A 23,141-nucleotide genomic window follows, 5' to 3' on the forward strand; every position below is an offset into this window, starting at 1 on the left:
AGAGGGTGTGCGTTACGGTCATTAATGGCACTTCTGCGCTGCGTACAGAACTCGCCTTTGCCTCATTCTTGCAGCAACGCAGGCGTGCCATTAATTAACCCATTCTGACCGGGAACCCGTTTTGGTGTCAGCATCATGTTATGCTTTAGCTATTGAAAAATAGCAGATCTACAAGCTCATAGCGCGCCACCGAGTGGCGCGCTATGAGCTTGTAGGTCTGCTATTTTTGAAAAATCGAAGAACGACTGACATTTTTTAGAATCTGATCTCAGGTCAGAATGGGTTAATCAGACGAGTGTGTGTCCAGTGGAAACCTCGTATGAATCTGATCTCAGGTCAGAATGGGTTAACGACACCCTCTCGTGTAATATCGCTTGAATCAGACATACTAGGAAATGCGGAAGTGAAACTACCGACACGTTAGGGAGCTCACGTTGCTTTCTGTGACCATGACAAGAGTCTCTGGCGGCCTTGAGCCACGTGAGGTACCGCCGAGCGAGTCGCCGCGCAGAGCCACGTGAGGTACCGCCGAGCGAGTCGCCGCGCAGAGCCACGTGAGGTACCGCCGAGCGAGTCGCCGCGCAGAGCGTCGCGACGGCCACCAGACAGCACTCAGCGCCGTTCGAGTTGCGTACCGATAGGCACAGAATAGAAAATATTAGTCTGTCTCCCCCCCCCCCCTACTTTCCATGCCCTGCGGGCGCTCCAAGTGAACACAGCCGAGCGCCATCGCTAAAAACAAACAACGTCAGTATGGCCAATATGGCCATATCCCCAACGTCTTGATAACGGTTGATAATGTGTATTTGAATGCAGTGATAACATAATGACTCCGTTGGCTACAGCGACAAAACATGTCAACAGGCTTTAGTTCTTTTTCTTTTTTTTTTTACATCTCGACAGATGGAAGAGGTATTTTTATGTAAATATTTACTTTAAGAAAAAAGAAAGAAAAAAAAACAAATGTTTAAACACTCAAAAGAACACCTTTTTTTCCTCTTCAGATTTTCACCGTGTAAAGAATTAAACTATTTGAAACGGAACTGAACAGATCGAAAAAAACAATACTTTTAACATGCAGAAGAAAGACTTGGCCTCAATATACTGTATATATATATATATATACACATACACACATTTCAATAAATTGTTGCGTTCTTTTCTTGCACACAAACATCGTAAAGACTTGAGCAAACCTCTGATAGATTTCCAAATGGTAAAGTTGATTATGGCAAATCTGTGTTGTTCCATCATCCATTTAAAAAAAAGAAAAAACCTTTAGTACCAAACAATCAGGCAGTCAGACACAGTTCTTTTTAGTTGTATACGCCGTCTGGAGTTTCTCACATATTCCTGCTTCGAGACAAATTAAAACAACCGTTCCGGGATCTTTCAACAACAAAAGAGTCATGTTTTTTTTTTTTTAAGCTTGGGGCTTCTTTTTTTTAAGACTTTTCATATTTCACAAGTGTTCCAAATCAAGATTCATCAAAAAAGAAGGCGGCTTGTGGTGAAAAAAAGGACAATTTCAGAGGCTTGCTGTAAGGAAATGATCAGACTAAAGCATTCTGATGTCTTTGTGAGGTATTAAGTCTGTCGCCATTCGTCTGTGGCCATCTTCTCTTCAACTACAGTGAAAAATCAAACAAGATTCTGTCTTCTTTTTTTTTTCGTCAGCCAGATAACCGGGAGGTCAGAAGTCCATTCACCAGCTTTTTTTTAAACTGCTTCGTTTAAGCTGGATTCCACAATTTCACGTGTATTTGTATTTGATTAAATCTTAAAAAGTGATAATGTGATAGACTTTGGTGGTTTCTCCTTGGTCCAGTTTTCATTTTGGCTCACCTAGTGCCATGTACCATAGTCACATTGTGTCCATTTTGCGCTTACTTTATACTCTGGGGGGGGTGGGAAGACCACCCCCCCCCCCCCACACACACACACACACACACACACACACACACACACACTCCCCAGTAAGCTGGGTCAATATGAATATGGTCAATACCCTTACCTGTCTGAACTTTGACACAGATGTGCACAGATGTGTAGTCTCTCAGGACAAAGGTTCTTGAGGCAAAAATGGTCCCAATTCTTACTGGGGACCCCCCAGTTGTTGTTTTGTTTTAATTGCAGTTTACCACACCGCTCTCTTTCCAACCTTTTTCCACCGGTGATTGAATGTACCGTTTTTTTTTTCTTATCAAAGTCACCACCATAATTATCACAACCGAATGGAAAAATGAGTCCAGGCTGGAGCAACATTGTCTTGGTAAGCTTCCATGGCACGGCGGGGCGTTACTGGCCAGAATACAAGTATGTATTTGTAGCGAAGGAGAGGCAGTGCTGCGCCCTCTGCATGCCACGGTGGGAGGATCCATCCTTTGTCCTCATTGCGTGGCATGGCATGGCAGGGCTCTGAGACGGGCCATATCGGTCGCCCAGCAGGACAGGAGCTGGCCTTTTGGCCTTGTTGAGAGGGGGCTGGCTGGGCACCAGGACAAGGCCCAAAGCCTGGCACAGAGCCCCACAACTCCATCTGTGTGTGTGTGGGGGGCCTTGTATGGAAACAAAAGAGGGCTCGATTCATGGAGGGTGGGAATAAGAGTGTACAGTACACATAATGGCCAGCTGGCCCCCGGGGGTCTGCAGTAAACCCACGCACAGATGGATTTTTCGTGATGACTCAAAAAAGGAGGGTTCCCTGTGGGTCTGTGTCGTCACCACCACCACCACCACCAGGCCAAGGAAGGAGACCTCTTTCACCAGGGGGACGGGGGGGTGTGTGCGACATATGCGTACGTGTGTGTGTGGGTGTGTGGGTGACAGGTCGTGTGTGTGTGTTCGTTCGTTCGTTCGTCCAGGCGGCGGCTACTGTCCCGGGACGTAGGGCCAGCTGATGGAGCTTCCGGAGAGCTGCATGTCGCGGATGAGAGTCTCGATGGGCGTCTTGCCCACCAGGCGCATGAAGAAGAGCTGCGAGATGAGGCTGGCGGGCACGGCGCGCAGCGCGGGCAGGCGCAGCAGCAGGCGGCCGAAGCGCTGCGGCTGCCCGGGGTACTGCATGCGCTCGTACTCCGTCAGCGCCACCTGGGCCTTCTCCTGCAGGGACTCCACGTGCACGGGGTCGGTCAGTCCACATGCGTCTGGGGGGGGGGGGGGGGGGGGGAGGAGACGGAAGTGTTACTTAACCCATCCTTTTCTTTAAAAAACCTGTGTTTCTGTGTCAGTCGTTCTCAAACATTATCATGTCTAGGACCGCCAAAAATATATGTAATTGGCCGCCGACCCCCATCTGAAAATATGTTGTTCCAGGGACCCCCCCCCAGAAGCAAAGATTTGAGTTAAAAATGTTCGCTCTGAAAGAATATATATTTAAAGATTTGCAACACTGTCACGATTTAAAAAAAAATAGCAGATCTACAAGCTCGTAGATCTACGAGCTTGTAGATCCCCCCCCCCGAAGCAAAGATCTGAGTTTAAACGTTCGCTCTGAAATAATATATATTCACAGACTTGCGCCACATAGCAGATCTACAAGCTCGTAGCGCGGCACGCCAGGTATTATCCCTTACATAAGGTGACACAGATGCGTCCTCAGGTCTGAATGGGTTCATATTGTGTGGGCAGGTTACGTAAAGAGTCATGATCAGCAATGGAAGAAGTCTGAGATGCCAGCTGGATCATGTAATTCAGTGACCCTGACGGCCAAGAATACTAATGCAATGCCCTTATAAAGACCTTATAAGTAGCCAAGACTTATTTTCATACATTCTCTTAACCCCTTTAGATGCTATAAATGCTGACAGTTTTCTGAAAAACCCAAGTTTCGGTCAGTCGTTCCCAAACATTTTCATGTCAAGGACCCCCAAAAATATCTGTAATTGGCCGCCGACCCCCCATCTGAAAATATGTTGTTCCAGGGACCCCACCCAGAAGCAAAGTTTTGAGTTAAAAACGTTCGCTCTGAAAGAATATATATATATATATATATATATATATATATATATATATATATATATATATATATGCGAAGATTTGCGACACATTTCACGATTTTTCTAAAATAGCAGACCTACAAGCTCGTAGCACAGCACTCAGTGCCGCGCTATGAGCTTGTAGATCTGTCTTTTTCAACAGCTAAAGCAAAACGTAATGCTTAAAACACCAAAAGGGGTCCAGAATGGGTTAAACATGGGTTCATTAATTTAATAAGGTAGGGAAAATCTAATTACAAAGACTTGAAACACAAAACAAGTTAACAACACAGTCAACTTACTGTGTCCGTTACTTTTTCTTTTTGGTCAAAGTTCAAGTTATCATCATAGCGCGCCACTCGGTGGCGCGCTATGATGAGCTTGTAGATCTGCTATTTTTCAATAGCTAAATTATAACATAATGTTTAAAACACCAAAAATGGGTTAATAATAATTGGGAAAAGTCTAAAAAATAAAGTCTAAAAGGTAGTTGAAAACGTGGATGGACCTGAAGTTTAGCGATGTTTTGTTCCTGGAGAAATGAGTTTTAGAAACTCAATTCAATTGGCCACTGAAAAGCCCCACCTTAAAATATTTGGTGCCAGGGACCACCATAAGAGATCTGTTTAACATCTTTTTTTTTTTGCTGGGGATCCCCATCGAGGGCTCATTTTGACCCGGATAAATGTTTTAGTTTTTAGGACAGCTAAAACGGATGATTTCACAACATTATGAACGAGCCAGAGAACACTGAATTATGGTGAGAGAGGGGGGGGGGGGGGCTGGGTGCTCGCTGCCTTGGTTAGAGTCAAGCATTGCGAACCAACTGGTGGCGTTTGTGCTCAAATTAGCCACCAGGCTGCAAACGCTGGACATTCTTTTGGGCTTCTGCTACCTCACACCAGGCCAGAAGGATATGTATGTACTATGTACACGTGTGTGTGTGTGTGTGTGTGTGTGTGTGTGTGTGTGTGTGTGTGTGTGTGTGTGTGTGTGTGTGTGTGTGTGTGCGTGTGTGTGTGTAAATGATTATACATTTTAGTCAATGCTAAGATTAAAGAAACTTTCTTCAGCATCTCAAAAATGAATTTGAAGAAGTCAGCAGGACAGACAAGAAACCCAGTGCTATACTTTGTTACAGCCTTTCTTTGCAACGGCGAGACGGCAATCATGGATTTTTTTTCTTTTTTAATCAAGCAATCTAAATGTTTTGCCGCATTTTGTGGTCATAAATGTTTTTTCGTTTTTTCATATCATATGAAAGCAGGGAATCATGGCTTCAAATTGACATATTGGTTGTTGAGTTTGACCCACCAGTTTTGGAGATATGGCTTATAGAGTATAATGTCTTGCAGAAAACAGTGAGTTGAGGGGAAAAAAAGGCTTGAAAGGTTCACTTCTGTGGTCTCTGACGTTACACCTAGCTACATGTTTAAGCGTTTATTTCATATTTAAATGTCGATTTCAGGTCTGACATTTATTTCAGACATGCTCTAGTCTAGTAAGTGAAGAAAAAAAAAGGCTCTCAGTCTAATCTGGCCACATATTGTTGGGATATTTTTGTTCACTCATAATGGTTGTGCACATCCTGTGACTTGAGCAAGCGTGAGAGGACTGATGTCTCTCTCGATGTAATTAACCCATTTTGACCTGATTCTACAAATGTCTTCTAAAACCCCATGTTTCGATGTCGGTCGTTCTCAAACATTTTCATGTCAAGGACCGCCAAAATTATCTGTAATTGGCCGCCAACTCTCATCTGAAAAGATGTTGTTCCAGGAGACCCCTCAGAAGCAAAGATTTGAGTTAAAAACGCTCTGAAAGAATATATATTCAAAGAGTTGTGCCACATTTTCACGATTTTTCAAAAATAGTTTGAGCTTGTAGATCTGCTATTTTTCAACAGCTAAAGCATAACACAATGCTTAAAACACCAACAGGGGTTCCCGCCCAGAATGGGTTAACCTATTTTGGACGGGAACCCATTTTGGTGTTAGCATTGTGTTATAATTTAGCTATTGAAAAATAGCAGATCTACAAGCTCATAGCACGCCACCGAGTGGCGCGCTATGAGCTTGTAGGCCTGCTATTTTTTTAAACCGTCAGGATTTAAGACATTTTTAGAATCTGATCTCAGGTCAAAATACATTAAAGAACCACCATTCATCTGTGCGTTAGAATCTGATCTCAGGTCAGAATGGGTTAAAGAAGGGATTGCACATTAACCACCAGCGGTAACTCGACACCCACTTCACCAGTGCTGGACTCACTGTCTGTCCCATTGATTCACTATTTTGTTTAAAATAGATCATCTATAATGTATTTCACACTGTGTGTGTGCTGCAGTTTTAAATTACAGCGTCCAGTTACTGCAGAGAAAGAAACCTGAATGTCGTTTCCTAACTATGCCACAAGATGGTGCTATAGCTACATAATGCAGCATCCAACTTGGCCAGGTCTTCTCGGTCACCTTGACTGAGAAGATTCTTCAAGGCTCTCTATTTTTCGGGCCCTCAAAGAGTGTACAAAATTAATGTCCCAATTCGGGGCCATTTGGTTGCATTTGCATGCCTGTCCCGAGTTCAGTTTAACAGTTATTTTTATTTTTACTCCACTACAATTATATGACAACTTTAATCCATTTTGGGGGGCGGGAACCCCTTTTGGTGTTAGCATTATGTTATGCTTTAGCTATTGAAAGATAGCAGATCTACAAGCTCATAGCGAGCTTGTAGATCTGCTATTTTTGGGGAAAAATCGGACGAACGACTGACAATAGAAACATAGCTTTTTCAGAAAACTGTCAGGACGTAGAAGACATTTTTAGAATCTGATCTCAGGTCAAAATGGGTTAATTACTAGTTTAGATGTTGATTATTATTACAAAACATAAATTAACCACTTCAGCTTGTGGATCTGATCTTTTCAAACGACTTTTATGCATTGAAGGGGGACATTCTGCATAACGAGTACTTTGTACTTTAAGTACATTTTAATGCCGATACCTTTGCACTTTTTCCACTCGGGTAGATTTTTAATCCCGAACGTTCTTCACTCACAACGGGAGCAATTCCGCAATGCCGAATCGACACACTTATTGAACTTTAGCTATTGAAAAATAGCAGATCTACAAGCTCATAGCCGCGCTACAAGCTTGTATAGGTCTGCTATTTTTTATTTTTTTTTAATCGTGAAAATGTGGCACAAATCTTTGACTATATATTCTTTCAGAGCCAATGTTTTTAACTCAAATCTTTGCTTCTGGGAGCGTCGCTGGAACCACATATTTTTATTTTCAGATGGGGGTCGGCGGCCAATTACATATATTTTTGGGGGTCCTGGACATGAAAATGTTTGAGAACCACCGACATAGAAACAGGTTTTTCAGAAAACACGCGGGTAGTACTCAGTACCGTGTTGTCCCCGAATACAAGACGAATCGTCAGATACACTGGCATTCCTGAGGAGCAGCGACTGTGTGTTTTCTTTGTGACCTGGTGCGTTGTAGAGGACGAGTTTCATTTTGTTTTCTACTGTCCCACTATATGCCATGATTTAAGAAACTCTTCATTGGAAAGAAATTCAGGATAAGAATCCAGATTTGTTTCGGATGTCTGAATGTTTTATGTTCAATTGGTTGTTGCAGCAATGAAGTTTTTGTTTTAGGAAAATTCATAGAGCAGTTACGTTGTATCCATAAGTAACTGTCTATATATTTTGTTTTATGATGTATCACTGCGTTATGTAAAATTTGTGTCTTGTAAGCCCGTGCGGGCATCTTATGATGTAGGCCATTAAAAACTATCTATCGATCTATAAGACAACCCCCATTTCTTTCAATAATCATTTGCGTAAAAAGAACATTGAATGTCAAATAGTCTCGTCCCCGATTATAATAGGACCCCATTTTTTTAAGGATATTCACATTGCAAAAAAAAACTGTCATATGTTCAGGCCAGTGTTGTTTTTGGCGGCACATTTAGATTTTAGTTTTAGTCATGGTCTCTTGAATAGCTTTCATTTCGTTTTAGTCACATTTTAGTCACCTGTAATGGTTTAGTCGACTAAATATCATGAGATTTTACTCGACTGAAATCTATGGTCGATTTAGTCGACTGAAATGTATTTTGGCGGGCCTTGATGCCGTCGTAATGACAGATTTTACACTTGCTGAAAATAGCCGATCTACAAGCTCACAACGCGTCGAAGCGCGACGCGTTGTGAGCTTGTAGATCAGCTATTTTGTAAAAGCTATTTTGCTAAGTGTAAAAACACGACAGCATCAAAATACATTTTAGTCGACGAAATCAACTGTAGATTTAGTCGACTAAAATCCTATGACATTTAGTCGACTAAAACTAGACTACCACTAACACATTCCAGGTGACTAAAATGTGACTAAAACTAATTTAAGTTTCAGTCCAAAGACTACTAAAAAAAATTGAAATTTGCTGCCAAAAAACAACACTGGTTGAGGCCCAATAGGGACACTCTTGTACCACTCTATACCAGCACCAGCAGTACACCTTACATTGAGGACTATTTGAGGATAACCGTTACACGGTTTCGGTTGTCCGCTCATAGACTGCGTGTGGAAATGGGAAGATGGAGCCGCATACCACCTGCACAGCGGTTTTGCCAATGTGAGACTGGTATACAAAATGAACAGCACATACTGGTGTGTTGTGTGCCCTCACACAAGATATCAGAGAGAAATATGGACATGAGGGTATTGATTTGAGCTCACTCTTTGTGGGCACTAACAGAATGACTTTGCATAATATGCTACATGCCTGCCTGTCACTTGTGGAGCAATAGAAAGCTCCTGTTGTAAAGGGTTTCTGTATTGTGTATTGTATATTTTAATGTATTGTATCTTTTGAAAGTTTTTGATTCATGGGTTTTTTTATTATCGTTTGGACCCAATGTTGTATACATTTGTGTCAATAAAGTAACTAACTAACTACCAGCAACAACTTTGTGGTTTAACCCATTCTGAACGGGAACCCATTTTGGTGTTGGCATCATGTTATGCTTTAGCAGCTAAAATAGCAGATCTACAAGCTCATAGCGCGCCACCGAGTGGCGCGCTACGAGCTTGTAGGTCTGCTATTTTTGAAAAATCGAAGAACGACTGACATTTTTAGAATCTGATCTCGGGTCAGAATGGGTTAATCAGACCAGTGTGTGTCCAGTGGAAACCTCGTATGAATCTGATCTCAGGTCAGAAAGGGTAAATACCTGGCGAGAAGAGCGCGATGGCCTTGAGGCAGCTGTACTCGGCCGAGTCCACCTGCAGCCGGCTCAGCTTGTCCACCTGGTCCTGGAAGACGCGCACCTGGTCCATGAAGGACACGACGCGCTCCGCCGACATGGGCGACGAGTGGAAGCCGGCGGCCGCCAGCAGCGGCGCCATGTGGAGGGGCAGCGCCGACTGCGCCGCGTTGAGGATGAACAGCTCGCTCCAGCTCAGCCGCAGCAGCGCCACCTGTGGGGTGGGAGGGGGGTTAAAAAAAAAATCAAGGTACTTTATTTATGACCCATTCTGACCTGAGATCAGATTCTAAAAAAAAATGTCTTCTACATCCTGACAGTCTTCCATTCTGACCTGAGATCAAGATTCTAAAAAAATGTCTTCTACATCCTGACAGTCTTCCATTCTGACCCGAGATCAAGATTCTAAAAAAATGTCTTCTACATCCTGACAGTCTTCCATTCTGACCTGAGATCAGATTCTAAAAAAAAATGTCTTCTACATCCTGACCAGTCTTCCATTCTGACCCGAGATCAAGATTCTAAAAAAATGTCTTCTACATCCTGACAGTCTTCCATTCTGACCTGAGATCAGATTCTAAAAAAATGTCTTCTACATCCTGACAGTCTTCCATTCTGACCCGAGATCAGATTCTGACCCGAGATCAGATTCTAAAAAAATGTCTTCTACATCCTGACCAGTCTTCCATTCTGACCTGAGATCAAGATTCTAAAATAATGTTTTCTACATCCCTACAGTCTTCCATTCTGACCCGAGATCAGATTCTAAAAAAAATGTCTTCTACATCCTGACCAGTCTTCCATTCTGACCTGAGATCAAGATTCTAAAATAATGTTTTCTACATCCTGACAGTCTTCCATTCTGACCTGAGATCAGATTCTAAAAAAATGTCTTCTACATCCTGACCAGTCTTCCATTCTGACCTGAGATCAGATTCTAAAAAAATGTCTTCTACATCCTGACCAGTCTTCCATTCTGACCTGAGATCAAGATTCTAAAAAGATGTCTTCTACATCCTGACAGTCTTCCATTCTGACCTGAGATCAAGATTCTAAAAAAATGTCTTCTACATCCTGACCAGTCTTCCATTCTGACCTGAGATCAAGATTCTAAAAAAATGTCTTCTACATCCTGACCAGTCTTCCATTCTGACCTGAGATCAGATTCTAAAAAATGTCTTCTACATCCTGACAGTCTTCCATTCTGACCTGAGATCAGATTCAAAAAAATGTCTTCAACATCCTGACCAGTCTTCCATTCTGACCCGAGATCAGATTCTAAAAATGTCAGTCCGTTCTTCGATTTTTCAAAAATAGCAGACCTACAAGCTCGTAGCGCGCCACTCGGTGGCGCACTATGAGCTTGTAGATCTGCTGTTCACAGACAGAACGATCTTAAATAAATGTAGTTTTAGGCACATATTCGTCGAGTGCGAAGCACGTTTGTGCGCCGATTCAAACGAGGTTTTTCTTTTTCCAACTGACCTGGTCCGACACGGGCAGCTCGGGGAAGTACGGGATGTTCCTCGCCCACTCGATGGTGCTGAAGAGCAGCCGCGCCGCCAGCTCGCAGATGTTGTCGATGCCCATGGCGTTGTCGGGCCCCCCGCCCGCCTGCTGGTTGTACTGGTGGCCGTAGCGGCTGCTGGGGTAGGGCTCGGCGCGGAGCAGCTGGGAGATGAGCTCCGACACGGGCTGGCCTCCGCCTCCTCCTCCTCCTCCTCCTCCTCCGCCGTTGTTGTTGTTGTTGTTGTAGAACTCGCCGCCGAGGCCGCTGGCGCCGCCGCCCCCTAGCGGGGTGATGGACGGGCTGAGGCTGGGCTGCGGCGGGATACGGCCACGTTGGACTGCTGGAGTAAAGGGTGGTGGGGGCAGAGAGGGGGAAAAAAACAAAGGTGGGGGGGAGGGGGGGGAAGGTGGCGAAAACAAGACAAAGACAAAGAGAGATAAGAGAAAAAAGAAATGAAAAAAAAGAAAATATTAAAAATAAAAAATAAAGACAAAGAGATAAGAGAAAATAAACGAAGAAAAAAGAAAAGAAAGGGGAAAAAAAGAAATAAAATATTAAAAAAAAAAAAGAAAGAAGAAGGAGAAAAAGAAAAGGCGGCAACAAGAGACAAAATCAGGAGGGGGGGGGGGGGGGGGGGGGTGGAATGAAAAAATTAGGAGAACAGGTTGTTGGTGCGAAGTCAGCGCGGAGGGGGGGGGGGGGGGGGGGGAGGAGGGCCAACTTGAAAAACATGTAACGCTCGCTCTAGTAGGAGGAGGCGGTTTGGACAGATTATCAACAACAGACTGGCCTTGGACCAGATTAGGAAAGCTCTTAATTCCCAGATTAAAAGGGAGCACAGAATTGATTCCCCCAGACAAAAAACGGTGGAGTTGCGGAAGACGTTTTGCTAAGACTGTCTGTAGCCACATACGTTATTACTTGAAGGTTATCTCCAGAAACAAACACATTTACCACAGGCGGAGGATATCTTTCTCTTATTCTATTTTTTTTTGGGGGGGGGGGGGGGTGGTGGAGGGGATTTCAATTTTTGGAAGATTAATTCTGCACTGCAGGGGAAATGTCAGGGTGGTTATACAAGCTTCTCTTGTGATTAAGTTCTTCTATGTCACTTAACTGTTATTTTAAACCATTTTGGACTGAGGTCGATTAAAAAATATATGTTGTTCCAGGGACCCCCCCCCCCCCCCAGAAGCCCATATTTTTTTGTTAAAAATGTTCGCTCTGAAATATATATTCAAAGATTTGCGGCACCTTTTTCACGACTTTTCAAAAAATAGCAATACCTACAAACTTGTAAGCTTGTAGATCTGCTATTTTATCAATAGCTAAAGTATAACATAATGCTTTAAAACACCAAAAGGGGTTCCCGTTAACTGTTATTTTAAACTGTGAGAACAGAGGACGGTGGTGTAGTTATGATATGCAGTATTACCGCTTGCAAAACTATACCTAGTAAAATAATCTCAGAGATAATTCACATTCCTTTGTTTATCGTCCCCAAACTGAACACTGCATAATTAGTCATTCATGTCAACAACACAGCAGGGCAAGATTTAAACATCTGTGGGCATGAATGATCAATTCCAATACAGTTATTAATAGAATATAAATCGATATTAATAAAAACAATAGGATTGTAATCAACGACAAAAGTCAGTACACGTCAAATTCATAAGGGAATATTGTTTTAAAGCAAGATTACGTTATACTTTAGCTATTGAAAAATAGCAGATCTACAAGCTCATAGCGTGGCACTCGGTGCCGCACTATGAGCTTGTAGATCTGCGGTTTTTGAAAAATCATGAAAATGTGCCTGAAGTCATTGAATATATACTTTCAGAGTGAACGTTTTTTAAACTCAAATCTTTGCTTCTGGGGGGGGGGTCATATGTTCAGATGGGGGTCGGTGGCATATTACATATAATTGTTGGGGTTACTTGACATTAAATAATGAGAACCACTGATATAGAAACATGAGCAGCCACTTTTACCATTGAGCCAATGCCTTGCCTTCTCACTCAGGGGATAAATGTAATCTTGGCCATCGCGTGACTCTAGTGCGCGTCCGAGCATAGTCCGACCGCAATCACTGTCGTGGCAATAATCACGTTAAACCACACCCCCTCGTGTAATATTGCTTAATTGTACCTACTTAACCATACAGATTGGACAAAATGACATTATGTTCATAAAAAGAAAGTCACATGGTGCCACTTTTAAATCTGTGAAGAGCAACCTGCTAGCTTAACCCATTTTAGGCGGGAACCCCTTTTGGTGTTAGCATTACGTTATGCTTTAGCTATTGAAAAATAGCAGATCTACAAGCTCGTAGCACGCCACCGAGTGGCGCGCTACGAGCTTGTAGGTCTGTGATTTTAGAAAAATCGAAGAACGACCGACATAGAAACATAGCTTTTTCAGAAAACTGTCAGGATGTAGAAGTTTTCTTTTTATAAAAATAATTTGTGGCTTTCGCCTTTATTTTATATTTTTTATGGAGGGACAGACAGTAGGCTGACAGGAAATGGGGGAGAGAGATGGGGGATGGTGACACGCAGTAAAGGCCAGCCTAGGTGCCTGGACCGCTGAGCCACGGCCCAGGCCGTAGAAGACATTTTTAGAGTCTGATCTCAGGTCAAAATGGGTGCAGAGATAACTGCATCATTCATGGGGCTAAATCAACGTGGGAACAGGGGAGGCTTGTCTGAAAGGAGCGGCTTCAGGCCATCAGGTTGAGGCGGTCACTACACTTGGGACTCCAACCTGATAAAACAACGCGACGCACGCACCTCCAGAGAAACATAATATCTATTTATCATTTATTTAATTCAGTTACATTTGAATCACCATCAAACACTAAAGAACAATGTTAACACTCCCGATTGCCCCGCGGGGGTTATTTAATCCGTTAAATCAGAACGCCCAGCGATTTATAGCAGCGGAGCACTTTTCACGACGGACCGGATGTTATCCCGGATGTGGATGTGGCAGCTAAATGTATGTTAATACGGGATGATTTAGAATAGATCGTGAGTTATTAACGTTTAAAGATTTTCGTTCTCGTCGGCTAAAACAGGGGGGGCAACATTTTCGATGACGTCCCACTGTTGCGCAACATCGAGTAGTGCGCAACAGCCGCTCCTAGGCTGTGGAGCGATGCGATCGGTTTTGATAACAATAATCTTCGTCTTTTGGATAAAGCTTCGTCCTGGGCGCTGGGTGTTACAAAATACAAATACAAAGGACAGTGAACTTCGTCCTGGGCGATTGGGGTGTTAACTTGTGGACGGGCGGTGTCTCAGGGGTAGAGTGGCCGGATGGTAAACTCAAGGTTGCCAGTTCGAACCCGGGGCTCGCCCAGAGTTAGTGTCGAAGTGTCCTTGAGCAAGACACCAAACCCCTAATTGCTCCTGATGGTTTTGGTGGGGTGCATACTTAAACTTCTGTGATGTCACTTCAGTGATGCTTGCGGAACTCGACTTCGTCTCGTTCCTGACCGCATCCCTGTCGTGGCAATAATCACGTTAACCCACACCCTCTCGTGTAATATTGCAATTCTACCACAGTTACCCTTAAAACTAAGAAAATCGCTGAAAGAATATATATTTTTAATGACAGATGTAGTCACTACGACCACAAATGTCCCAAGAAACTAGCTAGCCTAGCCACAAAGTTTGCTAGCGCTCTGGGAGAGCAGCTGAATTATTTGTTTTGATTAAGTGTTGAACGGTGCTGGTTTAACCCACGGCTAGAAGGCTGTTTCAACCAATCAGATTGCTTCCTCGAAACGACCTGTGGTAGAATTAAGCTTAGACTAGTCATTGGTTAGACATGGGTTTAAGGTTAGGTTCAGGTGTGCTTCCCCCGAAGGAGGTTAGGTTTAGGGTGAGGGTTTGAGATAGGTTGTAGTTGTAGGACTGTAATGACTGGTGGGTGAATGCAATGCACAATCTACGTAAAGCGCCATGGATAAAAAGGCGCTAGATAAATGCACCATTTTAACACGGTCTTGACTCCATTTCCACTCATGACGAAATCCCTGCTGGATTGCAGATCATCTGATCATCAAGCCAACAAGGCACAGCCGAGGGACTCTGTAGATATAAGCGGAGGCTTAGAGCCGATGGAGGTCTGTCTGAATGAATGACTGACTGGGGCACAGGTGTCTAAGCACTATATTAACCCATTTAGGCCCGACTTCGAAATAAAAATAAAAATAAAAAATCTTTTCTGAAAGACCTCATGTTTCTATCAGTGGTTCCCAATATTTCATGTCAAGGACCCCAAAAATGATATGTAATATGCCTCCGCCCCCCCCACCTCCCCCCCATCTGAAAATATGTTGTTCCAGGGAACCTCCCCAGAAGCAAAGATTTGCAATGTTTGTAAAATGTTCACTCTGTAATTATATATATACAGTGTGTGTATATATATATATATATATATATATATATATATATATATTCAAAGATTTGAGGCACATTTCCACGATAAAAAAAAAATAGCAGACCTACAAGCTCGTAGCGCTACGAGCTTGTAGACACCAGAAGGGGTTCCCGCCCAAAATGGGTTAACTTAAGCCATTAAGTACATTGCATTGAACCGATATGCACAGCTGGCTCATATTAGTGGTGATGGGGCACAGCACAGCCCATGTAAGGGCCGATTCATACTCCTGTTTCGGCGCTGTAGTGCCGAACTGATTTCGGCTCGTCAGAAAATTTCAGTAGCACCGAAGAGCCGACTTTAGGACGGTACCCGCCCCCCCGAACCTCAAATGACGTCAAATTGTAGGCTCTACAGCGCCGAACCGACTTTTATTCGGCTCTAAAATAGGAGTATGAATCGACCCTATGCCATAGACTCTCTATGTCATCAGAGCTCATGCAACGGTAAAATCGCATTCCAATTTCCAATGCGTTCATATATAGATAGATTTCTTTATTGTTGTGTCATGCACCAAAGGCGCCCAGCCCACATGGACTTACAGGACACACCATATCATTGCTTCAATATTGCATTGTGTACAAGAAACAGATTTGTTTTGTTGTTATTCCTTTTTTTTCCTTTTTTTTTTTTACACAAACAAAACATTCTGCCTTATTTCCCACGCCCTGCATAAAAAGTCTGCCAAAGCAAAAATACCTTTCCTAAAACAAAATTCCAGTTTTTCATAGTCCTCCAACCAGAAAAAGTCAGCACAGATGGTTGTCATTTTACAAAATAATACATGTCTTAATTCTTCATATTTATTCCTTCACAAAGCACAGGCGTTGAGTACTTGATATAAAAGGTCTTCAGGGTTCTTAAAATGATTACCTTTAACCCAGTTTGGACTGAGGCTGATTCCACAAATGCTGATGGTTTTCATGAAAAACCCATGTTTTTATGTCAGTGGCTCTCAAACTATTTCATGTCAAGGACCCACCAAGAAAATATATATGAAATTGGCCACCGACCCCCCCCTCCCCCCCCCCCCCCCCCCCCATCTGAAAATATGTTGTTCCAGGGACCCCCCTCCAGAAGCAAATATTTGAGATAAAAACGTTCGCTCTGAAAGAATATATATTCAAAGATGTGTGCCACATTTTCACGATTTTTCAAAAATAGCAGACCTACTGAGCTTGTAGATCTGCTATTTTTCCAAAAGCTAAATTACAACATAATGCCGCTGTGTGTTGGGCTAAAGACGGATTATAATAAGACTTATGGGTCAGGATAGGAAGGTACCTTCTTTGCGCATGCCGACCCGGAAGCACTTCTTCAGTCGACAGTACTGGCACTGGTTCCTGTGGTGCTGGTCGATCTGGCACTCTCTGTTGGACCTGATGAAAAAACGTAAACATTAAGAGATGTTATTAATATTACGGGGATTGCTGCTGTGGCTGATTTATGCCCCAGGACAGACAACCACCGTGGTGGGTGGGTGGGTGGGTGGGTGGGTGGGTGCTGGCCTTCACTAGTCATTTTAGACCCTGAGGACGATTCTACAAAATGTCTTCTAAAAGCCTTGACCGTTTTCTGAAAAACCGTATGTTTCTGTGTCAGTGGTTCTCAAACAATTCCATGACAAGGACCCCCAGAATTATACGAAATTGGCCACCGACCCCCATCTCAAAATATGTTGTTCCAGGGAGTCAGGGACCCCCCCCCCCCCCTGGAAAATAGCAGACCTACAAGCTCGTAGCGTGGCACCGAGTGCCGCGCTATGACCTTGTAAGATCTGCTATTTTCCAATAGCTAAAGTATAACGTAACGCTTTAGAACACCAACATGGGTTAATATTATGGGCTTGGGTCTGATTTATGCCCGAGACAACCACTTGGGTGGCAAGCCTTCACTTGTATATCAGTCAGTGTTAATCAAGGCTAATGCTTTCTTCGCCGTAGCAGCTACAGCAATCACTGTTTTGGACCGGTTGACCTCCACTGTCAGGCTGTATTATATGCCTTCACCTCAGCAAGCAGCCCCGTCCGCCTTTTTTTTTTTTTTTTTTGAAGCATCCAGACAATGCTGGTAAATAATTGCATAACCAGTGTCACGTCAGGCCAAATGCAAATGGGAGAAAACTAAGGGCCTGCTCGCAGCCGGCAGTAAACATGATTTGAAACAAAGCAAGCTCCTTTCCATTCAAAATACACTTTAATATATGTAAAGCTGATTTCACAGATTATGTAAGTGTCTAGGAGCCTTACATGAACGGCTGAAACATTAATATTGCATCACGATCATGGATTTTTCATGTGGCTCGAGCCAACTGTATTCGGAGGACTGGGAGGAGAAGTATAGCCCGCCGGCTTGACTCACCGAGACCCATTTCGTGATTTCAAAATCACATTTGTAAATTTCATTTGCATTTGGAAAAGTACAGTTTGTGCGTTTGTCCCGACCGTTTGTCCAGACCGTAAACACTGTAATGTAATTTCCCATTATGTAGGTCATGCACACAAATTGAAATGTATGAACGTACAGTATGTCAATGGAGATAGCCCTATACTTCCACCATGAGGGACAACAGACGCCAGAAGGTTGGTTTTTTGTGTGTATGTGAAGCACAGCATTGTATGATTAGATATTCCTATGCTATCAGAACTGTAATATGAGGAATATTATGTTTGCGGCTCTAATGTGAGATGAGTCACCTCCACCCCACACAGACACACTAACAGACACGCACACACACACACACACAGACACACGATATGCTGTAGGCAATTTTTAACTGCGTGGCGGAGTCAGGTTTTGTCTTAATGCATGACTCATTATAGCAATTTGTATCCATTTCCTTTGTAGACCCAGAGTATCCATTATACATTATAATGGAACAGAGATTAAATATTTAATTACAAGTCACACCCCTCACCATGGAACGTAATGTAAACATGAATGCGTCACTGTGTGTATATGTAGTACGCAACGTGAAGAACCATACCTGTACAGTGCTGGTACATTTCCTGTAAAGATATACCATTAAATATACTGTACCATTATAACTAGAGATGCTCCGATAATCGGCCAGTGATCGATGATCGGGCCATATCGGCCAATATTCACTCCGATCGGTAATCGGCATTTAATTCAATTTACCCTATCTGGAGAAACTGATCTTTTACACCATTCAAGTGGTGTAAATGTCAATCAGATATACAGTATAACATCATTTTGCATGTTTGTGACAGGCCTAAACAGTCACCCCGTCCTCCCCACACACACACGGGAACAGTTTTGACCTTGGTTTTCACATATAATAATGTTGGAAATATTAAAATTTGCAACATTTCACAAGATCAGTATCGGACCTATCGATAACCAATAACCAATAATTCCACTGACCTTTATCAGTGGTTCTCAAACATTTCCATCTCCATTGTCGATTTGTCGGGCAGAACCAGACAACTCGGAATTTTATTTTTTTTCAGGAAATTAAGAAAACCTTATATTTTGATTTTGAGGGGTGGGGGGGGGGTGAAGTTAGCTCATGGGAGTTTTGACAGAAGCACTTTTTAACCCATTCTGAACGGGAACCCATTTTGGTGTTAGCATTATGTTATGTTTTAGGCTATTGAAAAATAGCAGATCTACAAGCTCATAGCGCGCCACCGAGTGGCGCGCTACGAGCTTGTAGGTCTGCTATTTTTTTGAAAAAATCGAAGAACGACTGACATTACTTAGAATCTGATCTCAGGTCAGAATGGGTTCATCAGACCAGTGTGTGTCCTCCAGTGGAAACCTCGTGTGAATCTGATCTCAGAATGGGTTAATACTTTTCATTGGTTCAATAATTTTTTGGTGGTTTCCCGATATGCATTAGGCTACCTAGCCAATACCCATTATCTAAAGTAGATAATGGGAATTGGCTAGGTAGCCTAATGCATATGGGGGCTGTTTTGCAGAAACCACCTACTGTATGCCGTTGTGAGCTTGTAGATTCTACAAGCTCACAACGCATTGTGATGCGACGTGTTGTTGTGAGCTTGTAGACTTATATCGTTCTATCGTTGAATTGCTGAAGTACAAAATAGAGTTACATTTATTTAGATTCTTTAAAAAGAAAAAAGAAAATCACACCCGTGTGAAGTGAGGGGCGCAAAATGTATCAAAGTCTAACTCGTGTTGATATGGCCGGCGATGTACAGGTGATGTAAAACAAACGGTGCCAACACAAACATTAAACACCATTAACAATAAAGCGACAATATGACGCAATGAGGCACATGATGACGTACATTTTCCCTTCATTGTCGACGGCGTTTACAAAACAAAGATTGAACTAAAAGACAAACATTAAACCTGTGTATAGGAGGGGCTAGCACCCCTCCAAAATTATATCAAGTAATACAGCTGGGGGGGGGGGGGGGGGGATCCCATGGGATCCTCTCAAGGGAGCCTGCAGGTTTCCCCTGACCTCAATTTGAGAACCACCACTGATCATTAACAACATGTGTGTATTACTTACTTGGCCTACTTGGCCTAAAGCAGTGGTGGGCAACTTTGACGATGGAGAGGGCCACTATATTTCCACTCTCACTCCAGACTAGGGTTCACATTGCTGTCGTAGCCAAAAAAAATTGCAGATCTACAAGCTCAAAACGTGTCGCACTGCGACGCGTTTTGAGCTTGTAGATCTGCAATTTTTTTGCTATATTCATTGAGCTACTAATTTTAGACTGAAGTAATTAAAGCGGGTCATGTTTGCATGCCGTGGAATTGTACCAGCTGAAACCAATATTATATCAGTAAGTATTCTGATATTAACCTGAGGGCCACATTAAGTGAAGGTGGGGGGCCGCCAGCTGCCCATGTATGGCCTAAACAACAAGCAAACCAATAACGCCCCTCTCTCTCTCTCTCTCTCACCTGCAGGTGTAGTTGAGGTTGCGCCTGATGCTCCTCTTGAAGAAGCTCTTGCAGCCCTCGCAGGTGAACACGCCATAGTGCTTCCCGCTGGACTTGTCGCCGCAGACCACGCAGTCCACCACGCACGCCTTGTCGTCATCTCCGGCCTCCATGTCACTGCCCCCGCCCGCCTGGGGAGAGCCGTCCTCCTCCTCGGCCTTCAGGTAGCCCTTGTTGTTGTCCCCGCCGCCGCCGAACCCGTTGGTGCCCCCGTTGGGATCGCCCCAGCCCCCACTGACCATGGCCATTTGCTAAGGGGTTACCAAACCTAGTGCTGAGGATAAAGCCCAAGAAAGACTTCTTCTTGGTTTGGCTGTCAAAGCTGACAAAGAAAAAGTGGTAAAAAAAATAAAATAAATGGAAAATGAAAAGTCTTGTCTGTTTGCCTCCTCTCTCACCTGAACAGAGGAGGTTACCAAACCAGTGCTGAGGAAAATGGGGACAGGCAAGCCAAGAAACTCTTCTTGGTTGCTGTCAAGCTGACAAAAAGTGGCCAAAAAAGGGGGGGGGGGAAATCAAAAGTCTTGTCTGTTTTGCCCTCCTCCTCTCTGCCTGAAGAGTGTCGAGATTCCCTTTGTTTGTCGTGTGAGCTCACGTGGATATTATATTGTTTGTTTTCCAGGTTGGGTTTTTAAAACAAAAAAGGTTGGAAATTATCCTCAGTTCAGCAGACATCAATAGGAGTAAACCATGGTTCAAAGGAGGTGTGGAGGAGAATGTTTGGGCAGAGAAAAAAGGAAACACCAAGTCTAGTCTCCTCCCACTCCACTATGACCTGGAAACAGTCTCAGCCTGATACACTTTTTTGTTTTGTTTTTGCATGCCTCATGTGTGTGGATCACACAATGCCTTTTTTTCCTTCTTTCTGTACCCCCACTGTTAGTCGCTCTTTGTGCAATTGGATTTCTCCTTCGGCCCAATTCCTGAGACTCTTCGTCTTCACAGACTGTCCAGTTGCAGGTTCAACGCCTCGGCCAAATGAACCTTTCACAGAGGAAACAATGAGTCAAACACACAATATCACACAAAAAAAAGAGAGCAAAAGGCATGCAGCCTTCTTCTTGCCAAACAGCTTGCACATGACAATGTGAAACAAATTGCTCCGCTGCTGTACACAACACACATGCCCTCCTTTCTAAAATTCTCTCTGTGAAATGTCTCTTGCTGTACACAACACATGCCCTCCTTTCTCTCTCGCATACACACACACACACACTCACACACACACTGACTCCCTCTGTCTGTGTGGCCACTAGCCACAGTAATGGCTGAACAAGGACCACAGCAGCACAGCTCGCCCTTAGCAGCACATGCCCAGAGACAGAGAGACCATGACCACAGTACCCCTCTCACACAATAATTGGTGGCTAGCTCATACTAGCAACCACTGTCCATAAAGAGTTATGTTTTTTTTTGTGCTATACTGCCGTTAACATTCAGCATACAAAAGTATGTACATGCTGCTTACCTCGGAAGGAAATGTTAGACGCACCGTCCGTCTATGGCTTCCGTCATTCGGAAGGCGTGTTATGGGCTAAAAGAGAAATACCCTCTTCTTCTTCCTAGTGCTTCCTTCCATCCAGCGAGACTGGGAGCAGAAACAACAGGGCACACGGACACAGAGCTCTCCTAGAATGTGATCTTCTGAGCGGCAGCCTCATCCTGACTCGCCACAAATAAAGCCCCGGCTCCAGATCCTTCCTCCACAAGCAGCAAGACAACTTGATGGCCACCACCACCACGGACGGTTCACTTTCTTGTGGCCAAAAGGGTTTTCACCCGACCGACCGATCGAGGCACATCCAGCTGTTAACCTTATAGCGGTTAACAGGCTACGTGGACCGTCCGCACCGACCCTCCTCTCCTCTTCTCCTGTCCACGGATAGATCCGAAGGAAGTGCTCCCTCTTTTTCTCTCTCGTTTGTTGTTGTGAGCGGTCTGGGGTTGTAGCAATAAAGCTCTTTTGGTTCCGGGATTGCTTCCTTCCTTCCCTCCAAAACAAAACAAAAAAAACAGGAGAGGGCAGCTAGCGGACCGGGAGTTTGGTCCGTTCAGAAGCTCTCCATAGCTTCCCCGAGCGCTATTACACAGGCTTCTCCCTCCCCAACCTTTTGTCAGTGTTTGCCCACCAAGAACTAATGACTTGCGGCCTAGCCCTATGTGCTCCTTTCCGTCCCTCCTGTGTGTGTGTGAGCAGTGCACTCTGCACTGAGCAGCCTATCCCCGTATAGCTTTAGCCTCAGACAAATGGGGGGAAGGGACTTCTCTCTCTTCTTCCCCTCTCTCTCTCTCTCTCTCTGTGTGTGGCTCCAACGTCCACAAATTGAATTAAGATTAAAAGGAAAAAAGGGCAGGGCTGTAGACAGACTGGTCTCTCTGAAGCTACCATACAACACTTCTCTCTCTCTCTATCTCTCTCTTCCTCTCCCCTCTTCTTCTGTCTGTTTTTCTCAACCTATGTGTGTGTATGAGGGAGAGAGAGACAGCAAGACAGAGGGAGGGACAGGGAGTGTGTGCTGAGGGGGAGGGGGCAGTCCAGTGTGTGTGTGTGTGTGTGTTCACTCAGGGATTTGACACTGCTATTCAAGCCCTGCGGTTACCATGGTGCCGGCTGCCTTATATGGCTATTGGAGTCAAAGAGCAGAGAGTGGGTTGTGTGTGGGGCAGTGCACGCACCCACGCGTGCACACTGCGCGCGCGCACACACACACACACACACACACACACACGTGTATGTGTGTAGGAGGAATGTGGAAGGCTCTCTCTCCTCAGAGAGATGCAGAGAGCGTGACCCCAAGGCCTGACTCGACGCACTCTGACGATACTCACACACTAGCCTGAAGCAGCTCTCCCAACAAAATAACCTGCAAGATGATCCCCCCCTATCTTGCTCTTTGTCTCATGGTCTCCATGATGCACAGTTTACAAGTTGGTCCAGGTATAGAAGTACACGGAACAAGCTCACATGATGATGTGCATTG

The 23,141-nt window shown here is 44.0% G+C and overlaps 1 protein-coding gene across 2 annotated transcripts; it reads right to left on the bottom strand.

Annotated features, from left to right (window-relative positions):
* Window positions 1-476: 476 nt before the first annotated feature.
* On the bottom strand, window positions 477-22,571 carry LOC308325883 (nuclear receptor subfamily 2 group F member 6-like). Of its 2 annotated transcripts, none has more exons than XM_080778617.1 (6): window positions 21,629-22,571; window positions 20,122-21,144; window positions 16,495-16,589; window positions 10,737-11,101; window positions 9,219-9,465; window positions 477-3,146 (listed from the first exon to the last, which is right to left on the bottom strand). In XM_080778617.1, exons 2-6 carry the CDS (start codon window positions 20,406-20,408, stop codon window positions 2,872-2,874), a joined length of 1,269 nt encoding a protein of 422 aa, XP_080634743.1. In that variant the 5' UTR covers window positions 20,409-21,144; window positions 21,629-22,571; the 3' UTR covers window positions 477-2,871. The 2 variants fall into 2 exon arrangements, with proteins under 2 accessions (XP_080634743.1, XP_080634744.1); XM_080778618.1 differs by having other exon boundaries at window positions 2,856-3,146; window positions 10,737-11,098.
* Between the last annotated feature and the right edge of the window lie 570 nt (window positions 22,572-23,141).

This window comes from Protomyctophum bolini (assembly GCF_963924005.1).
Source record: "Protomyctophum bolini genome assembly, chromosome: 12".
Taxonomy (NCBI): Eukaryota; Metazoa; Chordata; class Actinopteri; order Myctophiformes; family Myctophidae; genus Protomyctophum; species Protomyctophum bolini.